Genomic DNA, 25,287 nt, shown 5'->3' with positions numbered 1-25,287 from the left:
AATGTAACATTTTTTGAGATGTATGTATCTTCAAAAAAATACAATTTACAAAAATGATTGGGGTGGATGGGTGGAGAGTGGATTATATGGGAACCTCTTATGTTTTTTAATGTAACATTCTTTATGATCTATTAACTTTAAGAAAAAAAAAGCTCATCTGAGTGACTACAGCCATGTTCATTCAGGTAGATAAAAAATCTAGTTTCCAGGGAAGCAGATATGGCTCAACCGATAGAGCATCCACCTACTACATGGGAGGCCCAGGGTTCAAATCCAGGGCCTCCTGACCCGTGTGGTGAGCCGGCCCATGCACAGTGCTGATGTGCGCAAGGTGTGCCATGCCACACAGGGGTGTCCCCCGCATGGGGGAGCCCCATGCACAAGGAGTGAACCCTGTAAGGAGAGCTGCCCAGCATGAAAAAAAAAAAGTGCAGCCTGTCCAGGAGTGGCGCCACACACACAGAGAGCTGATGCAGCAAGATGATGCAACAAAAAAGGGATGCAATTTCCCAGTGCTGCTGACAAGAACACACAGCAAATGGACACACAGAGTAGACAAGTAGGGGGGTGGGGGAGGGGAGGGAGGAAATAAATAAAATAAATTTAAAGATAAAAAAAATTTAAAAAGAAATATAGTTCCCAGTATCTGGGGAGTGAACCTGAAAATAAATAAAACTAAAATGAGCACTAAATCAGCAACTCTGAGCACAAGACTAAAGAATTTGGCTGGCATATGATAGAGATATGCTTATACAAGATTGCTATTCAATTTCTTTCATTCCAAAATCATCTTTGTATTGCCTTAGTACTCTTTTTTAAACTCACCTAGGGGGAAAATCACATTGTCCTTCATATTCTATTTCCTTTTTCAAGAAAGAGAATTATTTCTTTGGAAACTTAAAGTTCTCCTTTCCATTCATGAAGAGAATTTTCCTGCATTTAATCTGTTCAGTCTCAATTGAAAGTTGAGATTTTATTTCATTTCCAGACATATATGGAATGGTTGACAATCCTGCATTTGTTCTCACTTTCAGGCACAATTGCTTGGCAGGGTAGGAAGTCTGCTGGGTAAATCAAGCTTTCTAGTTTTCACTCTATCCCCTGTAAGTATGTGAAATTGAACCTACACAACATTTCTGTCTTCAACGAAGGTTCAAAATCGTAATAAATCAGTTGAGCTAAAGCATGGGAATATTTAATTAAAACTTCAAAATTTTTAAATTATTTTCTTTGTTTTATGGACTATAAAATATGCAGGTGGGCTAAGATTCTTTGTTTTCTCTCAGGGGTTTTATTAACATTTCAAAGATAGATGAAAGCAGAGAGATTTCTAACAGAGAAGTTGCTTACACAGTTTTGTATCCTGAAAGGTTGCTTTGACCAAACAAAAGACGAAAATAAACTTGGCTGGAAAGGGGTCCAGCATCCTTTTCCTTCAGGAGTTGGATCTTCAAGGGCCTAATAAGGATCAGCGAGCGGCCTACGGAGTACCTAGCAGCACCAGTAATATTCATCTCTGTTGAGAAAGTTGGATGCGGCTCAGCCCATCTGCTCTCACTGCTGCCCAAGGCCGCCTTTCATTTGGAAATCATGCTGTCAGCTTGGTTTAGAATCTACATGGGTGAGGCATATGCTTATCCTCACTGCCCAGGGAGATGTTGCCATTGGGAAATGTGAAGGGCCTGGGTTGAAGCTTGCGCTTTATGGACTCTCCTCTTCTCTTCTCCCATAGTTACTGTGACAGTGGGAGGCAAGCAACACTTGCTCGGACTGTATGACACCGCCGGACAGGTACATTTTCATTATCTTGCTTTATTAGGAATTTAAAGAAGGGGGAGAGTGTCCATTTGGCTAGACATATGGAGGCCTTTCTAAGAAACTAACACCCAACCTGATCATTTGGGGGTAAATTTGTCTACCTAAATGGCAACCAAAAATACAACCTTAATATTTCTTAAAAAATGTATAAGTGCCAAAGAACTAAATCACTACATTACTCACTGACAGGTAAATATTCTCTCACTGACAGACTGGTGGTTACCAATGGCCCCAAAATAACCCAAAGTTTCTATTTCCTCCTACCCAAACCTATTATATATCTAGGATTAAAGAGTCAATGTCATAATATTTTCATTTTACCCATTTCTGTCATGTTATTTTCTTGCCCCTGCCCTTTACATGAGTCACCTAAGGAGCTGTGAAAAGGTCCAAAAAGAGATTGTGGGTAAGGGGCAGGGTTGGAGCGGTAAGAAGAAGATGGATTAAGTGTTGAAAGGAGGAAAAGCCAGGATCCTGGATGTTTTCCAAAAGGTAAGGTCAACCCCCAAATAACTGGGTGTTGACTCTAAATTCTGTGTAATTCTTGAAATATTCTCACTTTGCCAGAACGTTTCTTCATGTTGGAGAGCCTGGCCAATCAATAACATGCACCAATGGACTAGAACCCTCAGTACTTTATCATTTAGCCCTTTGATTGTTTTTCCTAGCACGCCACACTCCATTAAGAAAAGTTTCTCATGTTACAAGTTCCTGGGTTGGAGGAAAGGAAGCGGTTAAGCAATTGGTGGCTCTGGCCCAATTTCTTGGATAGAGCTTTTGTTACCATATGTCTTGGGTCATTTACTTAGGTCAAAATCAGCAGGCTGTTCAGTCTGTCCAAATTCATACATCTTGAGTCCTTTGGAATGAACATTTGACCACGCTATTTCACACTGTGAGTTTCCAGGTAATCATTATGTGTCGTTATTTGTAGTTATGCATTTGTCGCAGCCTTTTTTTCACAGTCATCTGGGGATATGCCTTTTTGCTCTACTCGAAAGCTCTTTCCTAGAATAAAAATAAATGGAATTCTCTTTGGGCTTTCTGCATCCATTTGCAAAGTCTTCCATATAAAATATGGGGGGCATCAAAAGCTGGCATCGGGCAGACTAAGGCAGGGGGGACCTGGAAAATCAAGCACCTGACTCAAGACTCCTAGGAGCATTCACTTTCCTCTGATTGGCGAAAGGCTGGGTTGTTTTTTTTTTTCCCAAACTACACTCATGAACTGGAGAGGGGAAGAGACCCCCTCACATCAACATTAAGACATACCCCTGGGAAAGGATGCCCCCAGGTGCCCAAATAGGAGAATCAGTTAGGTACCTCTGAGCTAAGGTGCAGGCCCTTCGCAATTCACTCTTGGCTGCTTCTCCGCCAGAGAGCATTCCAGCAACAGGAGTATCCTGCTCTTTGGGCTGAAGTCTGCCTGCTCTGACACAGTCATACAATCATTGGGGTGTCCCCCATTCATTAGGAACCCACAGCCTGGAATAAAGACAAGGCCATCGGTTTATACTCTTCTTTCCCATAGTCAAGTTTTCAGAATATAATTCACTTTAAAAAGTTTAATACAGAAAGGATTATTTCATGACTGCAGCCTTTCATGTTTCCCTTGCCTTCTAAAAAATAGCTCTGTGATCCTCTTGCCTGCCCAGCGCTTGCCCCCCTGCGGCAATCCTCGACAGTCGCTGGCTTCTCTAACACAACTGTTCCCAGAACAGCATCCCCAGACCTCTATTTAATTTCAAATCCAATCAAACTGCTGGAAAGCCCTTTGAATTTATTTATTCTTTCTCCTGCTTTGCCTTTTATTTTTTAAATTTGAGATGATACTAGCAAAAGAGCTAAAGCTACACGGCATTGTAAAAATATCTTGAAACCCCAGAAAGCAGAATGGCCCAAACCTCTGACATGGGAGAAAGTGATAAACATTGATAATATGTAACAACAAATGGGCTATTGGTATTTCTCCAACTTAACTTCCACTTTAATGTTGTCCATCCACTACTTTGAAAGCTTAGAAGTGGACAAGGTTCACAGGGGAGCATAAAGCATGGGGGAAAAGAATCAGGCCCATTTTAAGATTCCTTTAGCCCTAAAGTGCTATGATTAGGATGGGGGGAGGGGGGACGAGATAACTTCAAGAAAGACTACAGGTGTAATTAAGCAAGAAGGATTTGAGGCTAGACCCAAGGGAGAACTTTCATCAGTAAAGGATTGTTAAATATTGGAATGTGTTACACTAAATGATGGCATGTAACTCATTTTTTAGAACAATAGTTCTCAAACTTGAGCATTCATCAGAATTACCTGGAAAACTTGTTAAAACCCAGCTGCTGGGCTTCCCCAGAGCTTCTGATTATATGGATCTGGAGTAAGGTCCAAAACTTTGCATTTCTAACAAGTTCCTTGGTGCTTCTTGCTGCTGCTGACCTGGGAACCACACTGGGGACCATACTTTGAGAACTACTGTTCTAGAACCTTGCTGCAGAAAGTGTCGTCCACTGAGCAGCAAGCAGCATTTCCATCACCAGGGAGCTAGTTAGGGAATGCAGAATCTCAGGCCCCATTCAAGGCCTATTGAATCCAAAAATTCATTCTAACAAGATCCCCAGGCAATTAGTTTGCACATTAAAATTTAAAAAGCACTGTTCTAGAAGTCTTTTGGTAGTTGAAGCATTGCTCCTAAAGTTAGGGGGATACAATAGAAAATAACCATTAACTCAGTTCCCATGGTTCTAGGACTCTGCCAAAAAGGCGCTGTAACCAATTTACTTTAGAGGCATTGTCCCAAAATTTTCATTCCCACCCATAGGTAAGACAATCTGTCCCTCTCTAGCAATACCCTTGCAAATACCCAAGGAACATCCATTACTAATTCAAAAATATTCTCTTTTGGCCAGAGATACTAATGAGAGAAAGGATCTAAAAACCAATTGGTTAGTCCTAAACCACAAACAGAAAATTAACTAGTCTCTGAACCCAGCCTCAGCTGTGTGTCTTTCTGAGAAAAATTCAATTTCCTTACATGAATAAACCAACGAGCAGTGCCCCTCATCTTTATCTTGAGCTGACTGTGGGTAGGAATTGGCCAAAACAACCTCAAGAAGCAAATGCGTTCTGAAAGGTAAAGTGGTGAGAACTCATTATCTCTACCCTCGAAGTCAGCTCTGGACAAAAATCCTTTGACCTGGTTCCCTTCCACTTTTGGTGCATCTGGTCTGCATTGGACACCACTGCTGCCCTGCCAGCCCTGGCCGGAGAAATGCTCCCACTTCTTCAAACAATCTGGCCAAACATTTACTGAAGACAGATTACAATGGAGTGCATATACATAAACTGCCAACACATGGCAGCTACTATTAACCATTAGTTCCGCACCCCACCCCCCCATAAGCCCTGAAACAAACTAATATTTGCCCTTTGAGTGGAGTCCTCTAAAAATAAAGAGTCTTCAGAACTCTGATTCATCTATTAGGTAGAATTCCAAACACTGGGTTAGGCAATGGAGTGAGAGAATTTTCTCAGAGCAACTCTGCACATTAACCCTCAGATCGCACTGGGGAGGCAATAAGGAAAGGCTTGCGAGCCAAATCTGTTTAAGTCGTGCCAACTCCCCCTGCACGCCACATGTCCATAGTAGTGTGTTACTGAAAGGCTCTCTGAAAGGGATTTCTAGACCTCAGCTCTTTGGCTCCACTATAAAAACAGTCCCAGAGCAGACTTTTCCATGACGTACTTATAGGCCCGTTTGTTTAGAGTACAAGGGAGAAACTGTGTAGAGAGTGGGATGCAGGAGCAGGGGTGGTGTGGCAAATCCTGAGCATTCCCTGGCTGAGGAATGCCCGACTGGAGTGGGGTCTTTCCCAGGTCACGGCTCAGAGCCAGGCACCCTCCCACTCCACGGCAGCCACCTAGCGTGGACCAGCCACGGGACTGAGACTCCTCACATCCTTCTTTCACAGGACGCTTGCCCGGACAGGGGTGTGGACAAAGCCCTGCTCACAGTGTGGCCTCTCAGACCAAACTCCAGGATAAGCTTATCTCGAAGGCAACATGTGTGCAAGTGGCATTTAGCAGTCCTGCCAGGAAGGAGTGAGCATCTCTTGGTGTCAAAGGCCAGGTGCAGCCTACCGGCCGACTAGCCAGGAACAGGATTTCTCAGCAGGGTAAACCCCAGAGTTCTCTGAACACGAGCCCCACAGAATAGGGGGCTCTTGGCACGTGGGCAAGCACAGAATCCGGTCTGTCCCTGCCACAGTAGCTCAGGTGTCACCAGTGACCATGGGAGAGTAGGTGCGGGAAGGACATCAGCTGCAGTCATCACTCAGCATGCAAACATCTTCACCCTGCCCTCACATCCAAAGCCCTCTTCTCCTCCAAGGTCTGAAGAGGCGTGCGAACAGAGGCTGGGAGGCAAGTACAGCTGGGGTTCATTACGGCATTTCAGGGTCAACTTGGAAGGACACAAGCCTTCCCCTTTGCTGTTGGCTGAACTGACAGAGCCATCTGGAGCACGAGATCTGGCATCAACCCTGTTCAGAAAGTTTGCCTAAAAGCTCAAAACAAATGTTTTTCCCCTAGGAGCAACTCAAACTTCCTTGCTCACACAAGACTTGATGTGGTTTTAGAAGTATGCGACTTGTAGGATTAGGAAGACGTTTGCACACATGAGGCATTTTTGGTAAAAGTAACCTTAAGGCACAATCTCACTTCTTTCATATGAAAAAAGAACTAAGGACATTGATCATCGATTCAGAGAGACAATCAGAATCTGGAAACATTTAGGTCTCATCCCTACTCAGTTTAGAAAAACGTCATTCCGAATTCAGCCCTGGTGTCCAACGAAGGTACAGAAACAGAGCAGGAAACTGCAGCTGTTGTTGATATGGGACGGGGAACCACTAAAGTACTGTATGCAAGATACTGCTCTCAGTGGCCTACAATTATTAACATGATAATATTTTCATAACCACCCGATGAGGCCAGTACTATTATCAACCTTGTTTTACTGAGGCAGAGAGAAGTTTTTCAAGATCCCGCCGTAGTCACAAGCACAGCTGGAGTTCTAACCACAAGTTTGTCTCCAGAGCCCTTGCTCAGAAGCACTGTGTTCCACTGCTACATGTGGTACAGTTTCCAAACCAAGCCTGATAAATATGAGCATTCTTATAGGAGAATAAGAAAGTGAGACTTGTACTAGAAAATTTGGGATGGATGTCACTAAATCCGAGAGAACCTGGAAACAGAATTCTATTTCCAATTTAATGGGTGGTGGAAAGGAGTGCTAAATGCAACTCTCCTTGCCACCCAAAATGGAGTCTCTGAACCAGCAGGGTCACATCAACTAGGTACTTGTTAAAATGCAGATTCCCAGCTCTCATGACAGACCTGCTACTGAATTAGATGCTACATGTTTAACAAGACAGATAATGTCTGAGAAGCACTGGTCTAAGGCTTTCACTTACTTGCCATCAGGCTGCAGCTGTTCCAGGATAGATTTAGAACCGAGGATTAGTTATTAATCATCATCACCCCCAAGTGCCAGGTCCACCCTCAAACCAAATACTCTCCTGCCTTCAGAGTGAAGTTGGGTGGAAAGCACTCAAAAACCTACCTTGTCCCAAACCCCTCCCTCCCTGACCCCACCAGACCCCAGCCTGTGTCTGCTTTAGCCCTCCCAAGCCCACTCAAGTCACGCTTTTAGATTTAAACAAAAATGTGAAACAAAAGAAACTATCTCTTCAAAAAGCACACTAACACCTGTCTTCCGTTCTCACTTTCAAAATTGGAAGGGGCCTCAAATGCCATCCAGGTCACGTATCACCTCACAGCCCCCTTACAGCATCTCAACATGTGGGCATCTGACCGAGGCTAAACGCACACTCCATTGCAAAATTTACGTTACCAGCTGGTACAAATTCAAATTCCCCAACCTCCCACCACCCATGGCCCTGAGAAGATACTTCCTTTTATTAATCCCAAATCCGCTGCCATGTTTCATAACTACAGCCAATAGCAAAGGGAAGCTAAAAGGAGCTTCTACCAGGCCAGGTACAAGCCTTTGAAGGTATATTTGCTCAGTGATCCCAGCTAAATCACACAATCTGTCTAAACTTTGGTTTCTTAAACTATAAAACCAGATAGGGGAAGGAGAGAAGAACACTGGTGATTGTCAAACTTGAGCTACACCAGAAGCTCCTGGAGGACTTGGTAAGCCTAATGGTGCAGCCCCTCCACCAGAGTATCTGATTCGGGAAATCCGTACGTGACTTACAACAAGCTCCCAGGAGATGGGGATGCTGCTGGACTTTGGAAACCATTGCACTAGTTGATCTCTAAGGCCCCTCCCAGCCTCAAAATTTGTATTTTTCAAATTCAGTCAGATAAATACTCTACATTATTCCATTTTCAGATTGGCTAACAAAGAGCAACAGAAACCTCACCTGTCTCGCTGCCATATAAATCAAATTGCTTCATGTATTTTTGTTTTCTTTCTCCAATGGCATTCCAATTCTGATCTGCCATATGTATATATTCCTTAATAGAGCTAGATATTAGTAGGAAATTAATAACTGTCTTAATGACATTATGCAGCAAGGCCAAGTTTGTCACAGAAGATCGTCCAGAATACAGAGAAAGTTAACCCACGACTGACACAAGAGGCAGTCACTCCAAGGTGGTAGCTCCTGCTGCAAGAGAATGCAAATTATCAGAAAAACAACTTCTCTCACCTTCCCACCCACTGTCAACCCAGCAACCCATGGTCGTCCCAACTTTCTGTAATGTAAGCAGAGCTTCGATCAGGAATTTCTTTGACACCTGCTGGGTACAGAGTCAAATAAATATGAACCTTCAGACTCCCAGTTATTTGCTCCTACCTTGTCTACTCTGACATGTCTCCAGACTCTTGTGTTTTTTTCCCTTTGAAGTCTAAAATATCCAGTATCTGCTGCCATCTGGTGGTAGGTGCAAGCCAATGCAAGCCAGGGAACAATACATCCCTTGGTCTAACATTTCTTAGAACGCTGGCTAAAGCATGAGTCTTTTCTTTTTTTTTTTTTTTTTTTGAGAAGGAAAAAAATGATTTCTTGACGGCCAGCCGGACTTGGGAGCTTTCTGTTTCAAACCCAAGCTGGAACAAGATTTTAAAGTAAAGCATGAGTCTTTATTAAGATTCCATGATAATTGTGTTTAAGAAAATGCTTAAGTCTCAGCTCCATCAAATAATGTAGTCAAAACTAAGAGGAAATACTGAGCTCAGGCTAAACACCCACCTTCATATTTAATAGCTCTGTGACATTGGCGCATTACTAAACTTTTTAAAACCTTAACTTCCTCACCCATAACGTGAACGTATCGATGTGCCAGGTTTCCGATGCTATTGTGAGGATTCAATAAAATAATGCATATAAGTGCTTGAAACAAACCTTGGCCCTTACTGAAGAGCCCTTGATACATCCTCCAGCTGATGGTGAAGATGATGGTGATGATGATGATGTAAATCAGTTATTCTCAATTCCAGGCCCACCCCACCAACAACAACAAACAAATCAGAATTCCTAGATACTCAGTCTCTCAGTCCAGAGATTCTGTTTTAATTGTCCCAGAGTGGAGATGGGGTGGAGGGAGATATTTTGAAAGCTCCCAGGTGATTCTAATGAAAACCACTGTAGTGAATGGTCCATACCTCAGAAAAGCCACTAGCAGGTCACTGTAGACCCCATTTCTTCTAGTCAGTAGAAACCACTTGTGGAACATTTACTGTGAACAAGAACACCAGCAGAGAATGAGGGGGGACATCAGCATGGTCCCTGCTCCATATATGACAAGCCGGGTGGGAGGATGAAGTGGCAGAGAGAGGTACTGTCATGGCCAGTTGTAGATTATAGCCTGGAAAGGAGATTTCTTCCCAGTGGGACTCACAGCTGCTCTTTGAAAGAAAGCCCCAAGGAGAAAGGAGAGGAGCAGAGAGAGACCATGGGAGAGAGGATTTGGTTTCCAGGGCTGGTTGCACGAGAGAGTGGTACCAAGAAAGGATTGCCCCCTTCCCACCACACACACCTGGACATGGACATACTTCAGCCGTAATGCAACCAGTAGACCTGGCCCAACTACCCAGAATAGCCAGTGTTTGTTCAACAATGCACCCAACTCCCAGTTGTGTGCTTTAATAGAAATGTAGTAAATGAGTCACAATAACAGACGATTCTTTGCCATTTTGTACATTTATTTTTTTAAAGATTCTATTTTTCAGCATCCTTGACATTGTGCATTGCATTTTTTCCCCTCAGATAGCTGAAACTTTGCTTAGGCTTTCCTAGAAGTAGCTGCGGTATAGTAGCAACCATGCCCACTGAACCCCTAGGTGCTGGGACTTTAGGTAACTAAATCATAGATCAGTACCGGCTTCAGTCATATGGACAAACAAATGTGTGCACATGTGTGCATCCCCTTTACACAAAGTCACCATTAGAGTCAATAGTAGAAGGATGCTGAGGTGGATGTTGAAAAATATCCATGATATATTACATTTTAAAAAGTAAAAAGTATAACAATATGTATTATAAAATCTATGTTTTTAAACTAAGAATGTATTATATATGTAAATAAATATAACATGTTTGGAAGGATACTGCTAAGTAATTGTTCTCTCTGAAGAGAGAGGAAAAATGATTAGAGATCACATAGGGGATAAAAACAAACTCACTTTGCAATGAACAAATAAGAGATTTATAATTGTTTTAAATGTTAGGCAGAGTAGCCAGGGCCCTCATAAATGAGTTGCTATATCATCCATCTTTGTACTCATGTCTGCAATGAGTATGAACATATCAGTTTGGTTGCACTTATGCATGTACAGCATGTACACACATGTGATGTGCATGTGTGTGTGCAGTGTGGCGTGTGTGAATGCATGTGTGCATATATGTGGTGTACAAGGGCGTATGTGAACATGCACATGTATTGTTTATGAGTGTATGCTTTGGTTTCCTGGGGCTGCCATCACAAACTATCACAAATGTGGTGGCTTCACACATCAGAAATTCATTCTCTCACAGTTCTGGAGCTTAGAAGTATGAAACCGAAGTGTCCAAAGGGCCACCCTCCCTCTGAGACCTGCAGGGGAGAAGACTTCCCTGCCTCCTCCAGCTTCCGGTGTTTCCTGGAAATCCGTGACACCTTCGGCTTGCAAATACATCACTCTGATCTCTGCCTCATCTTCACAGGGCCTTCTCCCCTGTGGATATGTCTCTGTGTCCAAATTTCCCTTTCTTATAAGGACATCAGTCATATTGCATTGGGGCCCAGCCTACTCACGTTTGACCTCATCTTAATTAAATATATCTTCAAAGACCCTATTTTCAAATCAAGGTCTCAGTCACAGGACCGGGGGTGTGGGTTTAAACATATCTTTTAGGGGAACACAATTCAGCTGTCAACAGGATGTGTAAAAATACAAAATAGAAAATACACACATACTTGAAATTACTTTTGGCTTATGTGTTCTAAATTCTAGGAAAATATATAAAACTTTCTATTGAAATAATAGACTTTACCTTACACTGTCCTATATACTATTGATCCTTCCTGGCATTTTCCCAAAGTTGAGATGATATAATCAATGTCTTATTTTGTCTTTACCATCTCCCACTGAAACAGCAGATCCACAAACATCCTGTATAACCAGGAACTCTCCAACCAGAACACATCTGGTCTGAAAAGGCTTCAGGAAGAAAATCATTAATGTGGTTTTTTACCTATCTGGCCACACTGTAGCCCCTAGGTAAACTTAGAACAAATTCTGAAGTCTTATCTCTAAACCCTCACCCAATACATTTCTTCAAATATCGTGGTCTCTAATTTGGCAACATTTCTTCTTTTTCATTTGAACCAGCTTATTCTAAACTAAATCCAAACACAATTTTTAAAAATTGTATAGCAAGAGGATTTCTGCATCTCAGCCAATGACCTATTAATTTAAATCCACATCCAATATAACAAAATTCCAAGGTAACAGGAGAATTGCAATAATCCTTGTTGAATGATATACTTGAAATGGGTGGACTTTCTGTCATGTGAATTACATCTTAATAAAGTATTCAAACAATTGTTTAAACAGATTCATCTTTAAAAGAGACAATTGATAACAATCTCCATACACCACAAAAAGATTTTTTCCTGACTGACGGTTCCTTCTATCTCCAGTCCTGGAGGGAGCCACCTGCTTCCAGGGTGGGGGATGGCATGGGCCACAGTGCGCCGTGGTGGAATGTCTGGACCACATGGGACCCTCCTTACCCAGGTTCTGTAAACTCTTATCTGCTCTGCTCTGCTTTGCCCGCAGGAAGACTACAACCAGCTGAGGCCGCTCTCCTATCCCAACACGGATGTGTTTTTGATCTGTTTCTCCGTTGTAAATCCTGCCTCTTACCACAATGTCCAGGAGGAGTGGGTTCCGGAGCTGAAGGACTGCATGCCTCACGTGCCTTACGTCCTCATAGGGACCCAGGTTGAAACAGGGGCAATGGGAGGGCGGGAAGAGGAGGGAGGCAGGCTACAAAAAAGTAAGAAACGTCATAGTGTACCAAACACTGGAGAAGTCTCCAACATGTGAATCCTATGAACAGCCATTCTTACGGTGTGCATGATTTCTTAGCCCATAGTTGAAAAGACAATAGAGCTATCTTAAATGAAGCAGGAAGCTTTGATATGGCCTTTAAAAATTAAGCGCTCAGTGGTTTGTTTGTTTTTTAATAACAAAGCAATTTTTCAAATAGACGCCCTTCTCCAGCCCTGAGCTCCACCCCAGCCCTGAGCCCAGGCATTGAGGTAAGGGCGTTAATTGCACGTGTTACCTAATGTATGTTTCTGAAATCCACAGTTGTTTTAAAGTCACAGAAAAAATGTGAATGTAAAAATGACTCCGGTGCTCAGAATGGCACAATAATAGGGCAGGAACTTCTTAATAAACTCCTGGACAAGGAAGACAAATTCATTGTTCTCTATTCCCTTTAAGCCCTTCCATCTTCTGGAGCTCAGAAAAGAAGTTAAAAACAGGTGTCCTAGATAAACAAGCCTGTGATTGTAAAAATCTTTAAAGTGTTTTGAAAGTTACTAAAGTTCCATAGTTTTAATTTCCAACAGTAAACACAAATATACTCAAGGCTGTTCCAACCATTTATATTTTTAATGGATTTTGTACTTGGCTTTTTAAAAATCCAAATGACTATCCCAAAAGCAAAGGAATGTAATAATACTAAAGGGCCTTATTGTTGCCTGTTTCATATGTATACTGCTTCTTTCAATATTTCTCAGCTTTTATTTTCCATTTGACAAAGAGAAATTTTGAAAAAACATAAAGGAAAGAACAATATTTCCTAGAGAAGACATGTACTGATACACAGTATGTGTGCTTACTTAAAAAGAGACAAAGCAGAAGAATTTGCATATCTATAAATGAAAGTCCCATTAATGTCTCTGCTCTGAAGGATAATTGTTGATTTAAATGAAGTCTTCGGCCTTAAACTTCAGATAGTAATGTTTGATCATATTGAAGGAGACTAGATCCTTGCTGCCAAAATGCGTGAGGGGACATTCAAACATCCGTGGGATTTTAGCCTCTTTAAAATAAAAGATGGACATTGATTGAACAATTAAGTCCATAAAGAAACAAACAAACAAAAAAAACTATTCAGCTGGGCAATGTGCTTATAAATGGGACCCAAATACACAAATACATAGTTTTTTCTTTAAGACACTTGCCATTCTGTGCCAACATTCACACCCATTCATGTATACATGGGTTCACATACACAGTGAGATTTTAAAGCAACCAAAATATCTAAATTATCAACCAATCCAAACATAGAGGTTATCTTCAAATTCAGTCTATCTTTGAAAAAAGTTAATGTTTATTCCTTGAGAAAGCCCTTTAGAAACTCCTCCTTGGGACTTGCCTTCAGAGCCTGCTGTACATTTGTTAAATATCTTCTTCACAGGTGGCAAATCTTCTTCCCTTTGAAAGTGGAGATTTGATTTGGAAAAGAAAATATATATATATGCATCCAGAGCCAGAAAATATACTATTAAATAATGTCCAGTTTGGTAATATAATTTGGGATCAAATGAGGTATCACTATAAGGCAATAAGAGGGAAACGGACTTTGGCCCAGTGGTTAGGGCGTCCGTCTACCATATGGGAGGTCCGCGGTTCAAACCCCGGGCCTCCTTGACAGTGTGGAGCTGGCCATGCGCAGTGCTGATGCGCGCAAGGAGTGCCTTGCCACGCAAGGGTGTCCCCCGCATGGGGGAGCCCCACGCGCAAGGAGTGCGCCCGTGAGGAATGCCGCCCAGCGTGAAAAGAAAGTGCAGCCTGCCCAGGAATGGCGCCGCCCACACTTCCCGTGCCGCTGACGACAACAGAAGCGGATAAAGAAACAAGACGCAGCAAATAGACACCAAGAACAGACAACCAGGGGAGGGGGGAAAATTAAATAAATAAATAAATCTTTAAAAAAAAAAAAAAAAAAAAAAGGTAATAAGAAGGATTATCTTGTATATCCTACAAGTAGGTCTAGAAATAAATAGGAAATTTCAAAAATATCTGAGACAGCAATGAATCATAAGTTCCCAGCCTCCCAGAGTAACTGCTTTAAAGAGGAAAGAATAAGGAAAGCCTGGTGGATTCATTTAAAAAGAAACCACTTTACTTTTTCAAGCATACTGCAGGCATGTATGTGCTTCCTTAAATAAAGTTTAACATGAAGGGGGGGGAAGTCTTTATATCACAGTTTAAAATATTTGGTAAGGCCGGAAAAAATAAATGAGCTTATCCCATAGGTGGGTATTTTTGTGTTTTGTTTTGTTTTGTTTTTGTTCTTTTTTGCCAGATTGACCTTCGTGATGACCCCAAAACCTTGGCCCGTTTGCTGTATATGAAAGAGAAACCTCTCACTTACGAGCATGGTGTGAAACTTGCAAAAGCGGTACAGTTGACTTTGAATTTCATTTTAAATGTATGCTGAAAGAGTTTGGTGTGTGACAAACAAATGATTTGGAATGGGTGAGCTACTTAGGATTTTGCTTTAAAGTGCAGTATGTTTAGAATCTTCTCTCTGTTTCATATTCTCCCCTCTGTTGCAGTCAAGCTGCAAGGGGCCGTTTGGTCAGCATTCTTGTACACCGGCCTTGTCTGTTTTTCATTATGAAAGAAACTTGGTGAATTTAAACAGCTGAAGCACTTCTTTGAGTTAGCAACCTCTAGAACATCCACTTGCATGTTTAGTATGAATAAAGGGAGTCATGAGGTGGATATTTGTAAATCTCACTGCTTATTATCAATGTAACTCATTTAAATGACCCCATAAGGGGCATTTTGTGATTTTCTTGGGAGAAACTTAGATTAGCATCTGGTAGGGTTATATTTGTTCAATATTTCTCATCATATAATGAATAGCCACTTAGAAAGGCAGGATTGTGTCACAAACAGCATCTGGAAGAGTAACATAGACCAGAAGTAACTAGCTAGCAAATCCAAGTGGCTGTCAGGCAGATAATAACAACTTGCTCACAGCTGGAACTGTTTTCACAAAACTTACTTTATTCTTGAGAGCTTCACATGAAGAGTGATTTTTGTTGGGGAAACATTTTAAAAAGTGTTTGCCAGACACCAAATCTTTGTCTCCCCATTAGCACCAAAATAAGTACAAAGCAGCACGGAAATGGGCAGAAAAGGATATAAGCACTTTATGCATGAGGAGGCTTATAAAATCAGAGTTCCATGACTTGAATCCACTTTCTTATTGATCTAGTCACAAATTCTTCCACCCAGCATCAGCAATTTTAGACATTTCTGTTTTACCTTCTAAGTAACAAACCTTAGAAAATGCAAGCCCCAGGCAGTTAGAGTTAGGAGTCATCCTCTTTAAGCTGATCAAGAATAAAATGAACTACAAACTCTTCAGTAACAAAATGTATGCATTTATCTTATTAAAACTTGCTTATAGGCATCAAAGCTAAGTATGATACACTAAAAATTAAAATGAATTAAATACAATGATGTTCAGATGGGTGTAATGCATGCAAACAGTTCACAAAATCTTGAGACACTGAGCATTTCCTACTTAACTCATTCCTACTTATTCCTACCTATGATTGATATCATACATATTTACATTATTGACATTGATAGTGATGTCATCACTGCTAAACCTGGCCATTCATGGAGTTCTTGGGATACTAAGAGCTTTACAAACTCTCTCATTTGATCCTCATAATAACCCTCCTAAGTAGAGAGTATTTGTCTCATTTTATGGGTGAAGAAGAGAGTCAGGGAGATTAATGTGTCCAGTCCACACAGCCAATAAAAATAAAGTCAAAAAATTCTAATCCAGGTCTCTGGATCTCACCCCCTGTGCACCTGATCATTGTACTAAACTGTCCTCTCTAACTGTGTATTTTTCCTCCAGTAAAATGGGTACATGTCTATAGATTTTTCCACCTTCTGCTTAACATTCAGCCTCAAATTTTCTCATGAAGGTACATAAACATATCGCTCCATAAATAATTTTATGTGGTTCTTATCTATACTTTTTTCACAATCAGGAGGTCCCATAGGGTCAGCAGCAGCTTTTGGTGGGAGCCTGGTTTCTGGGTCCCTTGCTTCTGGGCCGAATCTCTGCAGTGATCTTTGTCAGCTTCCCAGTGTTACTTCTGCCTTTGGGAAGCTGTTTTTTACACTCTGAAAAGAAGTCGTTCCAAAGCCTCCCATCTCATTTCATACTTATTTTAGGAACAATGGCTGAGTTCACCACTTTATTGCCTTTTGCCAGTTTCTCCTAGCAACTGCTCTCAGATACAGAGAGAATCATGTTTAGCTCACAAAATCCAATTTAGAAGAAAACCGAGTAACATTTTAACTTGTTTCATCACAATTCATGTAATTATAGAGATGCTTTAAGTTTCTCGACTCTCTGGCTTTTCTGTCAAGTAGTTTATTATAACAGCTAGCATTTATGGAGTGTTTACAATGTGCTTGGCATGGGGCCAAGCCATTTACATGCGTTGTCTTAATTAATCCTCATAGCAACCCCATGAGGTGTGTATATTATTATCACCACTTTCCTACAGGAAACTGAGGCTCAGAGAGTTAAGGTTTCACAGCTAGAAACCGGCAAAGCCCAATATGAAACTGCATTTACCACCATCATCTCCTGCCTCCTCTATATAATCTGAAAAGAAATCCTTAGCTTTGGGGCCTCTCTTTTTATATCCTGAAGACTCTTATTTTAATACACGTATTCTCCCCATCCCTTATATGTTTTATAAGTTCAGATTTTTCATCATCTCTCAGCTCCTTTTTGTCTCTAAGAGCATTATTTTATTTGTAAAAAACATTTTTACTTCATACATGTTTACAATTCTTTGCACTACAAAGTCAATGACATTTATAATATGTAAGTATTTTTATCAGTTTATCACAAATATTCATTGTTGTCTCTTACGCTTTCCTCCCTCTTCTTTTCACTAAAGCGGTTTTCTTAAAAATCTTCAGTCTATTTTTCCGAATTTTTACATGTTTTTATATGTCCATATTGCCGCTGAATTTATTGGATAATAATTGAATCACTCAACAACCAATTGTGCCAGATGCTATGCTACGTTTTGGTTTTAAGATTATAATTCTTCATACATTCTCTTTCTCAAATGGAATAAGCCTTAAACATAAATTCCTAAGTTCGGACTCCCCAAGGTATTTCTTGGAATAACACTTCATTTTTCCTTTTTGGAGTCTTTGGTCTCTTTTTGCCCTCCCCTGTCGTCTTCTTCACTGGGGGCCTTTGTACAACTTGGCCTTTCATTGTTGTCACTCTCCAGCTTAGCACCCGTTTCCTGCTGGGTTTTTAACATGCACAGGTGGGATTTAAAGCAATAAAATTGCTGCAAAAATCCTGCTGATTAATGTTCAATTACCTTATCAACTGAAATCTCTAACACCTAAATCCTGACTGAAAATGTCATTGTTACCCTCTTTGTTTTGTGTGCTGGCCATTTCCTCTTTCTCCCATGGTCACCAAAAATCACTCACTTCACTGCAGTGTTCTGGGTTCCAGAGGTGAGGGAGAGAAAGACTGCCATCAAGAGGCCCAGAAACCCAGAGAAGAGGGAGACAGCACACCAAAACAGAGCAACTCAATAAATGCATGTGCGCAAGGCACTAAGGTAGCTGAAAGAAGGGAGTGACTAACCGATTCCTGGAAGGAGGGTGCAGAGCAAAGTTTTTTGTGTAGGTGATATGTGGGCCAGATTTTAAAGGATAAGGACAAGTTTGTCAGGGAGACACAACTGGGGACTGGAAAACTCCAGATAAGGAGACCAGTACGTACAAAGACATCCTGGAGAACTTAGGGAGCAAATCGGCAAATGATGGACCAAATTTCACCCACAAGTTTTGGGTCCATTCGTTCAGAGATTTTTGATGTGATTTGGTGGCCAACATTTAATAATTTGGAAACTACAGAAGTAGCCACATTTCTGGTTTCTAAAACAAAAAATCATAAGATCTGGCAGCACTAGCCAGCACTTCCTCATTAACTTTTAGACAACATATGCCACCCACAGTTTGCCCCAATCCTCATCACTCCATTCAATAAGTGCATTTGCATTGCCCACCCTTGAGTTGGCGCTTTCCACTTTACAGTGTTCAAAAAATCACTAAAAAAGCCATCCAGCCTAGAAATGCTTTTCCTCTGTCAGCAATCTCATCATAATGCCAATTTATATGGATGGGACTTTTCTCCCAAACCATTTGGTTCTTTTTCCTCTTCGTGGCTCTCTCGTTGCCTTGTGTATCTTCCTAATTCTTAAATAAGAAATAAATAACTTCTCTATGCCAGCAGTTTCTTTAGGTATCAGCATACTCTATTCCATTAACATCTCTTCTCTCCAGTTATAAGGAATGTCTGATTTTTCCATCCCTTCTTGGCTCACTGCCTTCACTATGCCTGTAACAACTTCTCCCATTTGTTCATTATTTCTGCTCTTTTAAGTGTTTCTTTACATTTGCCAGAAAGAGTGCAGCAGAACGGTTAAGACCTTGGCTCAGGAAGCAAACAAGCTGAGGTCTCTGCCATGGTCTTAGCAGTGTGGCCTTAGGGAGGTTACTTAACCTCTCCGGGCATCAGTTTCCCAAGCTATAAAATGAGGGTGATTATAGGTTTATCTCCTAAGGTTCTTGTAAAGATTAAATGAGTTAATGTAGCTCTCTAGCTCAGCAAAATGGAATTATTGTTCAATCTAGCTGCCCTCTCAGACACACATATGGCTGGAAAGGCTGTTTTACCTTCACTCCTTCCTGTTATACTGTTATACCTTTTTTTAAATCTTACTCTATGAGATTTCCCACCACCACCAAGATAACCTCAAAGAATTATGAGATTTTCTTCCACTTGATTAGCCATCATGCTGGTGATGGGTTGTCGGTTTTTTAAATTTCTTCTTGTTGGAATTTTATGTCCTTTACACACCACTGATAAATTTCCCAGCTTTCAAGACAACAAATTTTAGCTTCTATGAAATTATCAGGAAGGTGTTCTCTCAGTTTATATTCCTCAAACTCTATTTTTCTCTTGAAAACAAGTAATTTGGTAAAGCAAGTTCAAGATTGCTAATGTGTACATAAACAAGGATCCCCAAATTCTGAATTTGCACAGACTGATTCTAAATATTTGCTTCAAGAGGCAGATGAAGGTGCTGCTGTAAGAAAAGCCATATTTTCTTGAGAAAGCTTTCCATTTCACATATTTGAAGGCACAAATCATTTTTTAGTAAGCTTTAAACATGACTGTGCTTTTTCCCTGAACCGGGATGAATTTTTCTCTCATGCTCAGAGCACTCAGTATGTGATTAACCAAAGACCCACATCTTCACTGGCTTCTATTTCTCACATGCATTTCCCAAATTACACCCAAAATCTGATTGCTACTTTTCCTGGAACTAATCTGTACATTATAATGTCATATTAACCGAGTCACAATAATGCCTTTATCTACCATTTCATTATCTTCAGAAGTATCTGAATTGAGAAAGGCAAGTTAGGGCTCTTCCTGCATCATCAAAAGCCTAATTCTGACATTCTCAGCAGCATTCTGGAGGAAGAAGGAAAGAGTGCCTGCCCCTGAGCAGATCCAATGTCACAGAACCCCATGTGTAAGCCGAGCTCAGCCCAGCTCTCCTGGAATTTCTAGACTCCAACAACCTGAGGCTTGTGATCATTAGTGGGGAGATGGTCCTCTTAGTACAGCCTCGCGGCACATTCTAGGTATCTCTTTCAGAATGACTGCTGACAGCCATTCATATTTCAAGATCGGTGTGCTTTTCATGCGTGTTCATGTCAAACATTAGACATCATGCCAAAATACAAGTGACATTCCATGACATTATTAGGAAAATTGTCTCTGCCTTTTATGCTTCTCTAGTATTGAACTGTTTTACATTATAAAAAAAGTTATATCCTGGGGAAAGTTGCTGTGGCTCAATCAATTGGGCTCCCATCTACCATAGGGAGGTCCTGGGTTCGTATCCTGGGGCCTCCTTGTGAAGGTAGGCTCAACTGCACGCCACAGAGAGCCACCAGCCCACAAGCGCCGTGGAATGCCGCCCAGCCCGCAAGCACCGCAGAGAGCCAACTTGGCAAGGTGATGCAACAAAAAGGGAGACAAGTGAAAATACAGAGGAGTGCGCACTGAATAGACACAGCACACAGCAAGCAAGCCACAAGGCCCAGGGAAATAATTTTTTTTTAACTTTTTTTTTTAAAGTTATTTCCTAATCCAAAGTCTGAACCATTGGCAAAATGAAAGCCATAAAATAGATTTTCAACATCCAACATCTTTTCTTTTGTAGGTTCCTTTGACTCATGCAGTAACTTATTCTTAATTAAAAAACACAAAGTCCATTGGAAAAGTTAGGTAGTATTTTCTGGATACAACCAACAACAGAACTTTATTTTATGCTCTTAATTTCTATTGACTTCCAAATGAGTGGGCAACCTCATTTCATTAATTGACAAGTTGACCAGCTTCTTGGAGAGTTATGATAAAGATCACAGTTGCTGTCATGGAACAAGGGAAAGAACACAAATCGGAAGACCCAGATTCTAGGTCCAGTTCTTTCATTTCCTAATTGGGTGCCTTTAAACAATTCACTTTGCCTTCTAGGTCTGTTCCCACTCTAATCTAAGCTAACCCACAAATTCCATTAGTCCAGACACTGCAAACTGACTGGTTGCTGCAAAATACATCCCACATGAATATTTTGTTTGGCCCACACAATGTTTTAAAAATTAATAAATAGTAAATAAGAGTCCACATTTCCTGCTCCTCTTGAAGAAAATATAAAGATGGGTAATACTGAACCAACATTTCTACTTGGCAACAATTGTCTAAAGCTGAGCTCTAGAAGGGACAAGAGCGTTACAGTCCACCACAGTCCCCACCCCTCCATTTTGTCTTGCACCAGCCCTGCCTTACTTATTACATAAACTTCTGGCCCTAATAGGGATCTGAGTGTGCTACTAGGCTTTAGCCATTTATCTGTCCTGGTTTCCAGAAACATACCATCCAGCCACTCTCTTCTGGATCTACTTTAATTTTTCGAAATTATTATTACAACGTGAAGCATAAAATAGAAGCATTTCACCAGATGTCCTTAATGTTAAAAAGCACACATTATATTGTTGGCTCATGCTGAGCTTGTGAGCAATTTAAACCCTCTTTCACACATAATTGACTGCTAAGAAGGGTCTGCACTGACCTGTGATTTTTTTTAAATGAGAATCTATAGTTCTGACCTGAACTATATTGCTCACACTATTTTGTGACCATCAAATACATCAGAGTACGAAATCATCAAAAGCTTCAAAATAAGTCCATAAGCAACCACATGATATTTTATCATTTAAATACACATAGATTATATACTGGCAAAGAGTATGCCTCTGTCAGTAAATGTATTTTATTATTTTTACATTTTGCTTTTTCTAAAAAAGTTTTAAAACATGCCTTTTAAATTATATTGAAACTCTTATGAAAAATATCTTACAGAAACACATTTTAATCAAGCACAACCTGTAAAAATTGTATCATCTGCTTTTTCTATTTGCTTTGTCAACCAAGTTGACACCTTGCCTTTACACATTTGGAAGAAAATACATTTCTCTTGTACTTGATTTATGCATTCTGCATACAGATAAGAGGATATTAAAAATAACATCATGTAGTCCTGTTGTTCATAAAATATATTTAAATCATATCATTGGTTTTGAATCTGGTCTCTTAATTTTTTATATTTCTACATAGTTTATATATGTATATTTGGGATAAATGGTTATGGGTCATTTTTGGAATCAGTTGCTTATAACTATTTGTTGCTAATAAAAGAATGCTAAAAACATGAAAATACAAAAAATTAGGAGAACAGACTTAAATTGAAATGCCAAAGAAAAGATAAAGGGTAAACCAACTCTTGGGCCCATTTGTGGCTGGGTAAAGGGCTGATACCAGTGTGCCTTTCTCTCTTCACCGTGCAGTGGAATCTCATGCCTTTCTCACTTGCATTTCAGATCGGAGCACAGTGCTACTTGGAATGCTCAGCCCTGACTCAGAAAGGTCTCAAAGCAGTTTTTGATGAAGCGATCCTCACCATTTTCCACCCCAAGAAAAAGAAGAAACGCTGCTCCGAGTGCCACACCTGCTGCTCAATTATTTGAGGTTACTCGAGACCCACCTCCACTCCACCTAAGGGTGAGAATGACAGCCAATCTCTGGGTCCAAGCTCAAGCCAAAAAGAGAGGCATGACCAGAAAGGAATTCACTTCACGCAGAGGCTTGCTCCTTCACCCTGGGAGCTCTCCTAAACACAGCATCCTACTCAGCCAACTGCCACGACCTCCCTACCAGCCATAAGCATCCGCGTTGCACACTCCATGAGAATGCTGAGACCTGATTTCAGACCGCTGCTAGCCCGTCGGAAACAAAGTCAAAGGCCATCTTGCATTTTACATCTTCTCCTCCTGGGAGCATGAAGCTGGTAGGAAATCATCACAGGAAAATCAAAAGGGAAATTCAGTTCCCGTATTGGTGGCCTTATTTGATGCCTTTTACAAAACATGGGACTACAACAGTAACCTTTTTTTCTAACTCTGCTATCCTACCCATGTGTCTTGCACTCATTTGTATTATTTCAAGAAATTTGCTAATTTCCAGTTTACTCAGGCCTTATAAATTCACACTAAATTAGCCCAAAAAATAAGATATTTATATTAATTTCTATTTTCAGTATGTTTCTACCAAAGCTATTAGTACCAACACGTACCTCTGAATGCCTGACTACAAGAAGCAAGAAAATTTTAAACCTTGTGGAAATAGCCATGATGTTTGAACCTGATTAAAAGAAAATGCCATCTGATTGTTGCAGGTCCACATTTCTGCCAAAGGTCACCCTAGAAATGCTGAAGTTGATGGGTAGCCTGATTTTTTTTTTGCCATATTATATTGCTATGATAAATTAGAAATGAAATGTCTTTAAGAAAACAGGATTTCTGCTTTTTATTCAAACATTGTGGGAAAGAGTGTGTCAGGACCCATCTTTTAGATTATTCTTTATTTGACAAAGTGAATTTTCTTGTTCCCTCCCTTCCCCATTGCATACCGTTTCCTTCCATGATTTTACCCCTTCTCCTGTGCCTGGCTCCTTTTGCTTTCCCCAGTCATTACCAGATCTAAAAGAAGGATCTGGCCATTGGGCATGGAGAAGCAAGTGTTTAAATGTCTCCAGAGTTCAAGTAAAGTATCTCTGTTCTTCCACTTGCTTCAACTGAAAGTGCTTCTCAACTTGTCCTGTGTGATCCCCCATTCCATGGAAATGAAATTTTTCAAATACAACTGGTACTAAAATAGTGCCTCTCTCTATTTCCTAGACTCATTATTCTGAATGTCTTTTTAGGGACTAGATCAGTGGATACCACCCTCTGGACCTATTTACTCCCTGCCTTCCAGAATGATGTGATTCATAAAACAGGAACTTTGGCCTTGGGGAAATAAAAGCTTCTAGTAAGGAATCATCTGCCATTTCTATACAAATCTCCCGAACAGTCAGGAATTCTTGTATCATAGAGTTACTTTTTTGTTTTTAATTAAAGGCCTTGGGGGCTTTTAATTAGTCTTATTTGCTTATATGTATCCTGAAAATACCCAAGTAGACACTTAATTTTTTATTTCAATTGCATAAGGACAGTGCTGTTTTACAGCAAGAAATTACAGCAATTTCAGCTTAAGACTTTCTGGAGTCCAACTCCTGTTGGAAAAATCCAGTCTTTCTAGTCCTTTCTGTTCGTGGAGGAAGTACATAAAGCAAAGAAATATATAATGTTGGTATTTTTCTAGCAAAACCTTCCATGACACTTTTTTGCTTTTGTTTGTTAGTTTAGAATTTCTGAAATGTGTTTTCCCTTCTTCCTATTTCAAGTTTTATTTCATATCTCTCCCATTTAATTGCCAACCATTCTCTTAAACATACACACGCATACACACACACTCCACAACCTAAAAGAAAATGGGATTTGTTAGTCAAAACTTGGCATTTAGAGAAAACAAGAAATGTCTGCTATTATAAATTGACCTCAACCATGTGTGAACTCCACAGAAGTTATGAATTCATCCTTTTCAAATAGTAAAGTGCATATAGTCCCATAATAAATGCTATTGGCCAATTTTGTTACATTGTTGCATAATTATGTCTTGCTAATGGGTTAGTCCTCATTTTTCATTGACATGGAAGAAAAATTGAGAACAGGATGCTGTTTCACCAAGGAGAATTTTCCAGATGTGTCTACTCAACAAGCAAATAGATCCTCAAGTCATCACCTCCCTCAGTGGGCCATAGGAACTAACTTGTCCACAGAACATGGATAGAGCCTGTCAGTTCCTGGGTGAAGCACAGATTCTTAGAGATCTTAAGAGCTGATTACTGAATAAAACCATGAAGGACAAAGAAACCTAAATGAATGTATTAGTCAGCCGAAGGGATGCTAATGCAAAATACCAGAAACTGGTTGGTTTTTATAAAGAGTATTTATTTGGGGTAGGAGCTTACAGGCTTACAGGCCATAAAGCATAAGTTACTTCCCTCACCAAAGTCTATTTTCATGTGTTGGAGCAAGATGGCTGCTGACATCTGAGAGGGTTCAGGCTTCCTGGGTTCCTCTGGGCTCAGCTCTTCTATTTTCTCCACAAGGTCGGCTGTGGACTATCAAGCAAATTGCTCTGTCTCTCCCCTTGGGGCTCCAGCTTCAGCATCAAACTCCAACATCAAAACTCCAACATTAAAAGCCCTCAACTCTGTCCTTTGCCATGCCTTTTATCTGTGAGTCCCCACCCACCAAAGGGTGGGGACTCAACACCCTACTGG

At 40.6% G+C, this 25,287-nt stretch overlaps 1 protein-coding gene across 1 annotated transcript in view; it reads left to right on the top strand.

Annotated features, from left to right (window-relative positions):
• RHOJ (ras homolog family member J) overlaps nucleotides 1–24,597 on the top strand; it is a 95,619-nt gene extending 71,022 nt beyond the window's left edge. The window contains exons 2-5 of the mRNA XM_004455330.5: nucleotides 1,733–1,791; nucleotides 12,167–12,331; nucleotides 14,712–14,807; nucleotides 22,442–24,597. Of these exons, the coding sequence (XP_004455387.1) occupies nucleotides 1,733–1,791; nucleotides 12,167–12,331; nucleotides 14,712–14,807; nucleotides 22,442–22,588 (467 nt within the window). The 3' untranslated portion in view covers nucleotides 22,589–24,597. The remainder of the gene's footprint in view (nucleotides 1–1,732; nucleotides 1,792–12,166; nucleotides 12,332–14,711; nucleotides 14,808–22,441) is intronic.
• The last annotated feature ends 690 nt before the right edge of the window (nucleotides 24,598–25,287 follow it).

Source organism: Dasypus novemcinctus, chromosome 3, assembly GCF_030445035.2.
Source record: "Dasypus novemcinctus isolate mDasNov1 chromosome 3, mDasNov1.1.hap2, whole genome shotgun sequence".
NCBI lineage: Eukaryota > Metazoa > Chordata > Mammalia > Cingulata > Dasypodidae > Dasypus > Dasypus novemcinctus.
The sequence above is the reverse complement of the archived record's forward strand: the minus strand, read 5'-3'. Positions and strand labels throughout refer to the sequence as shown.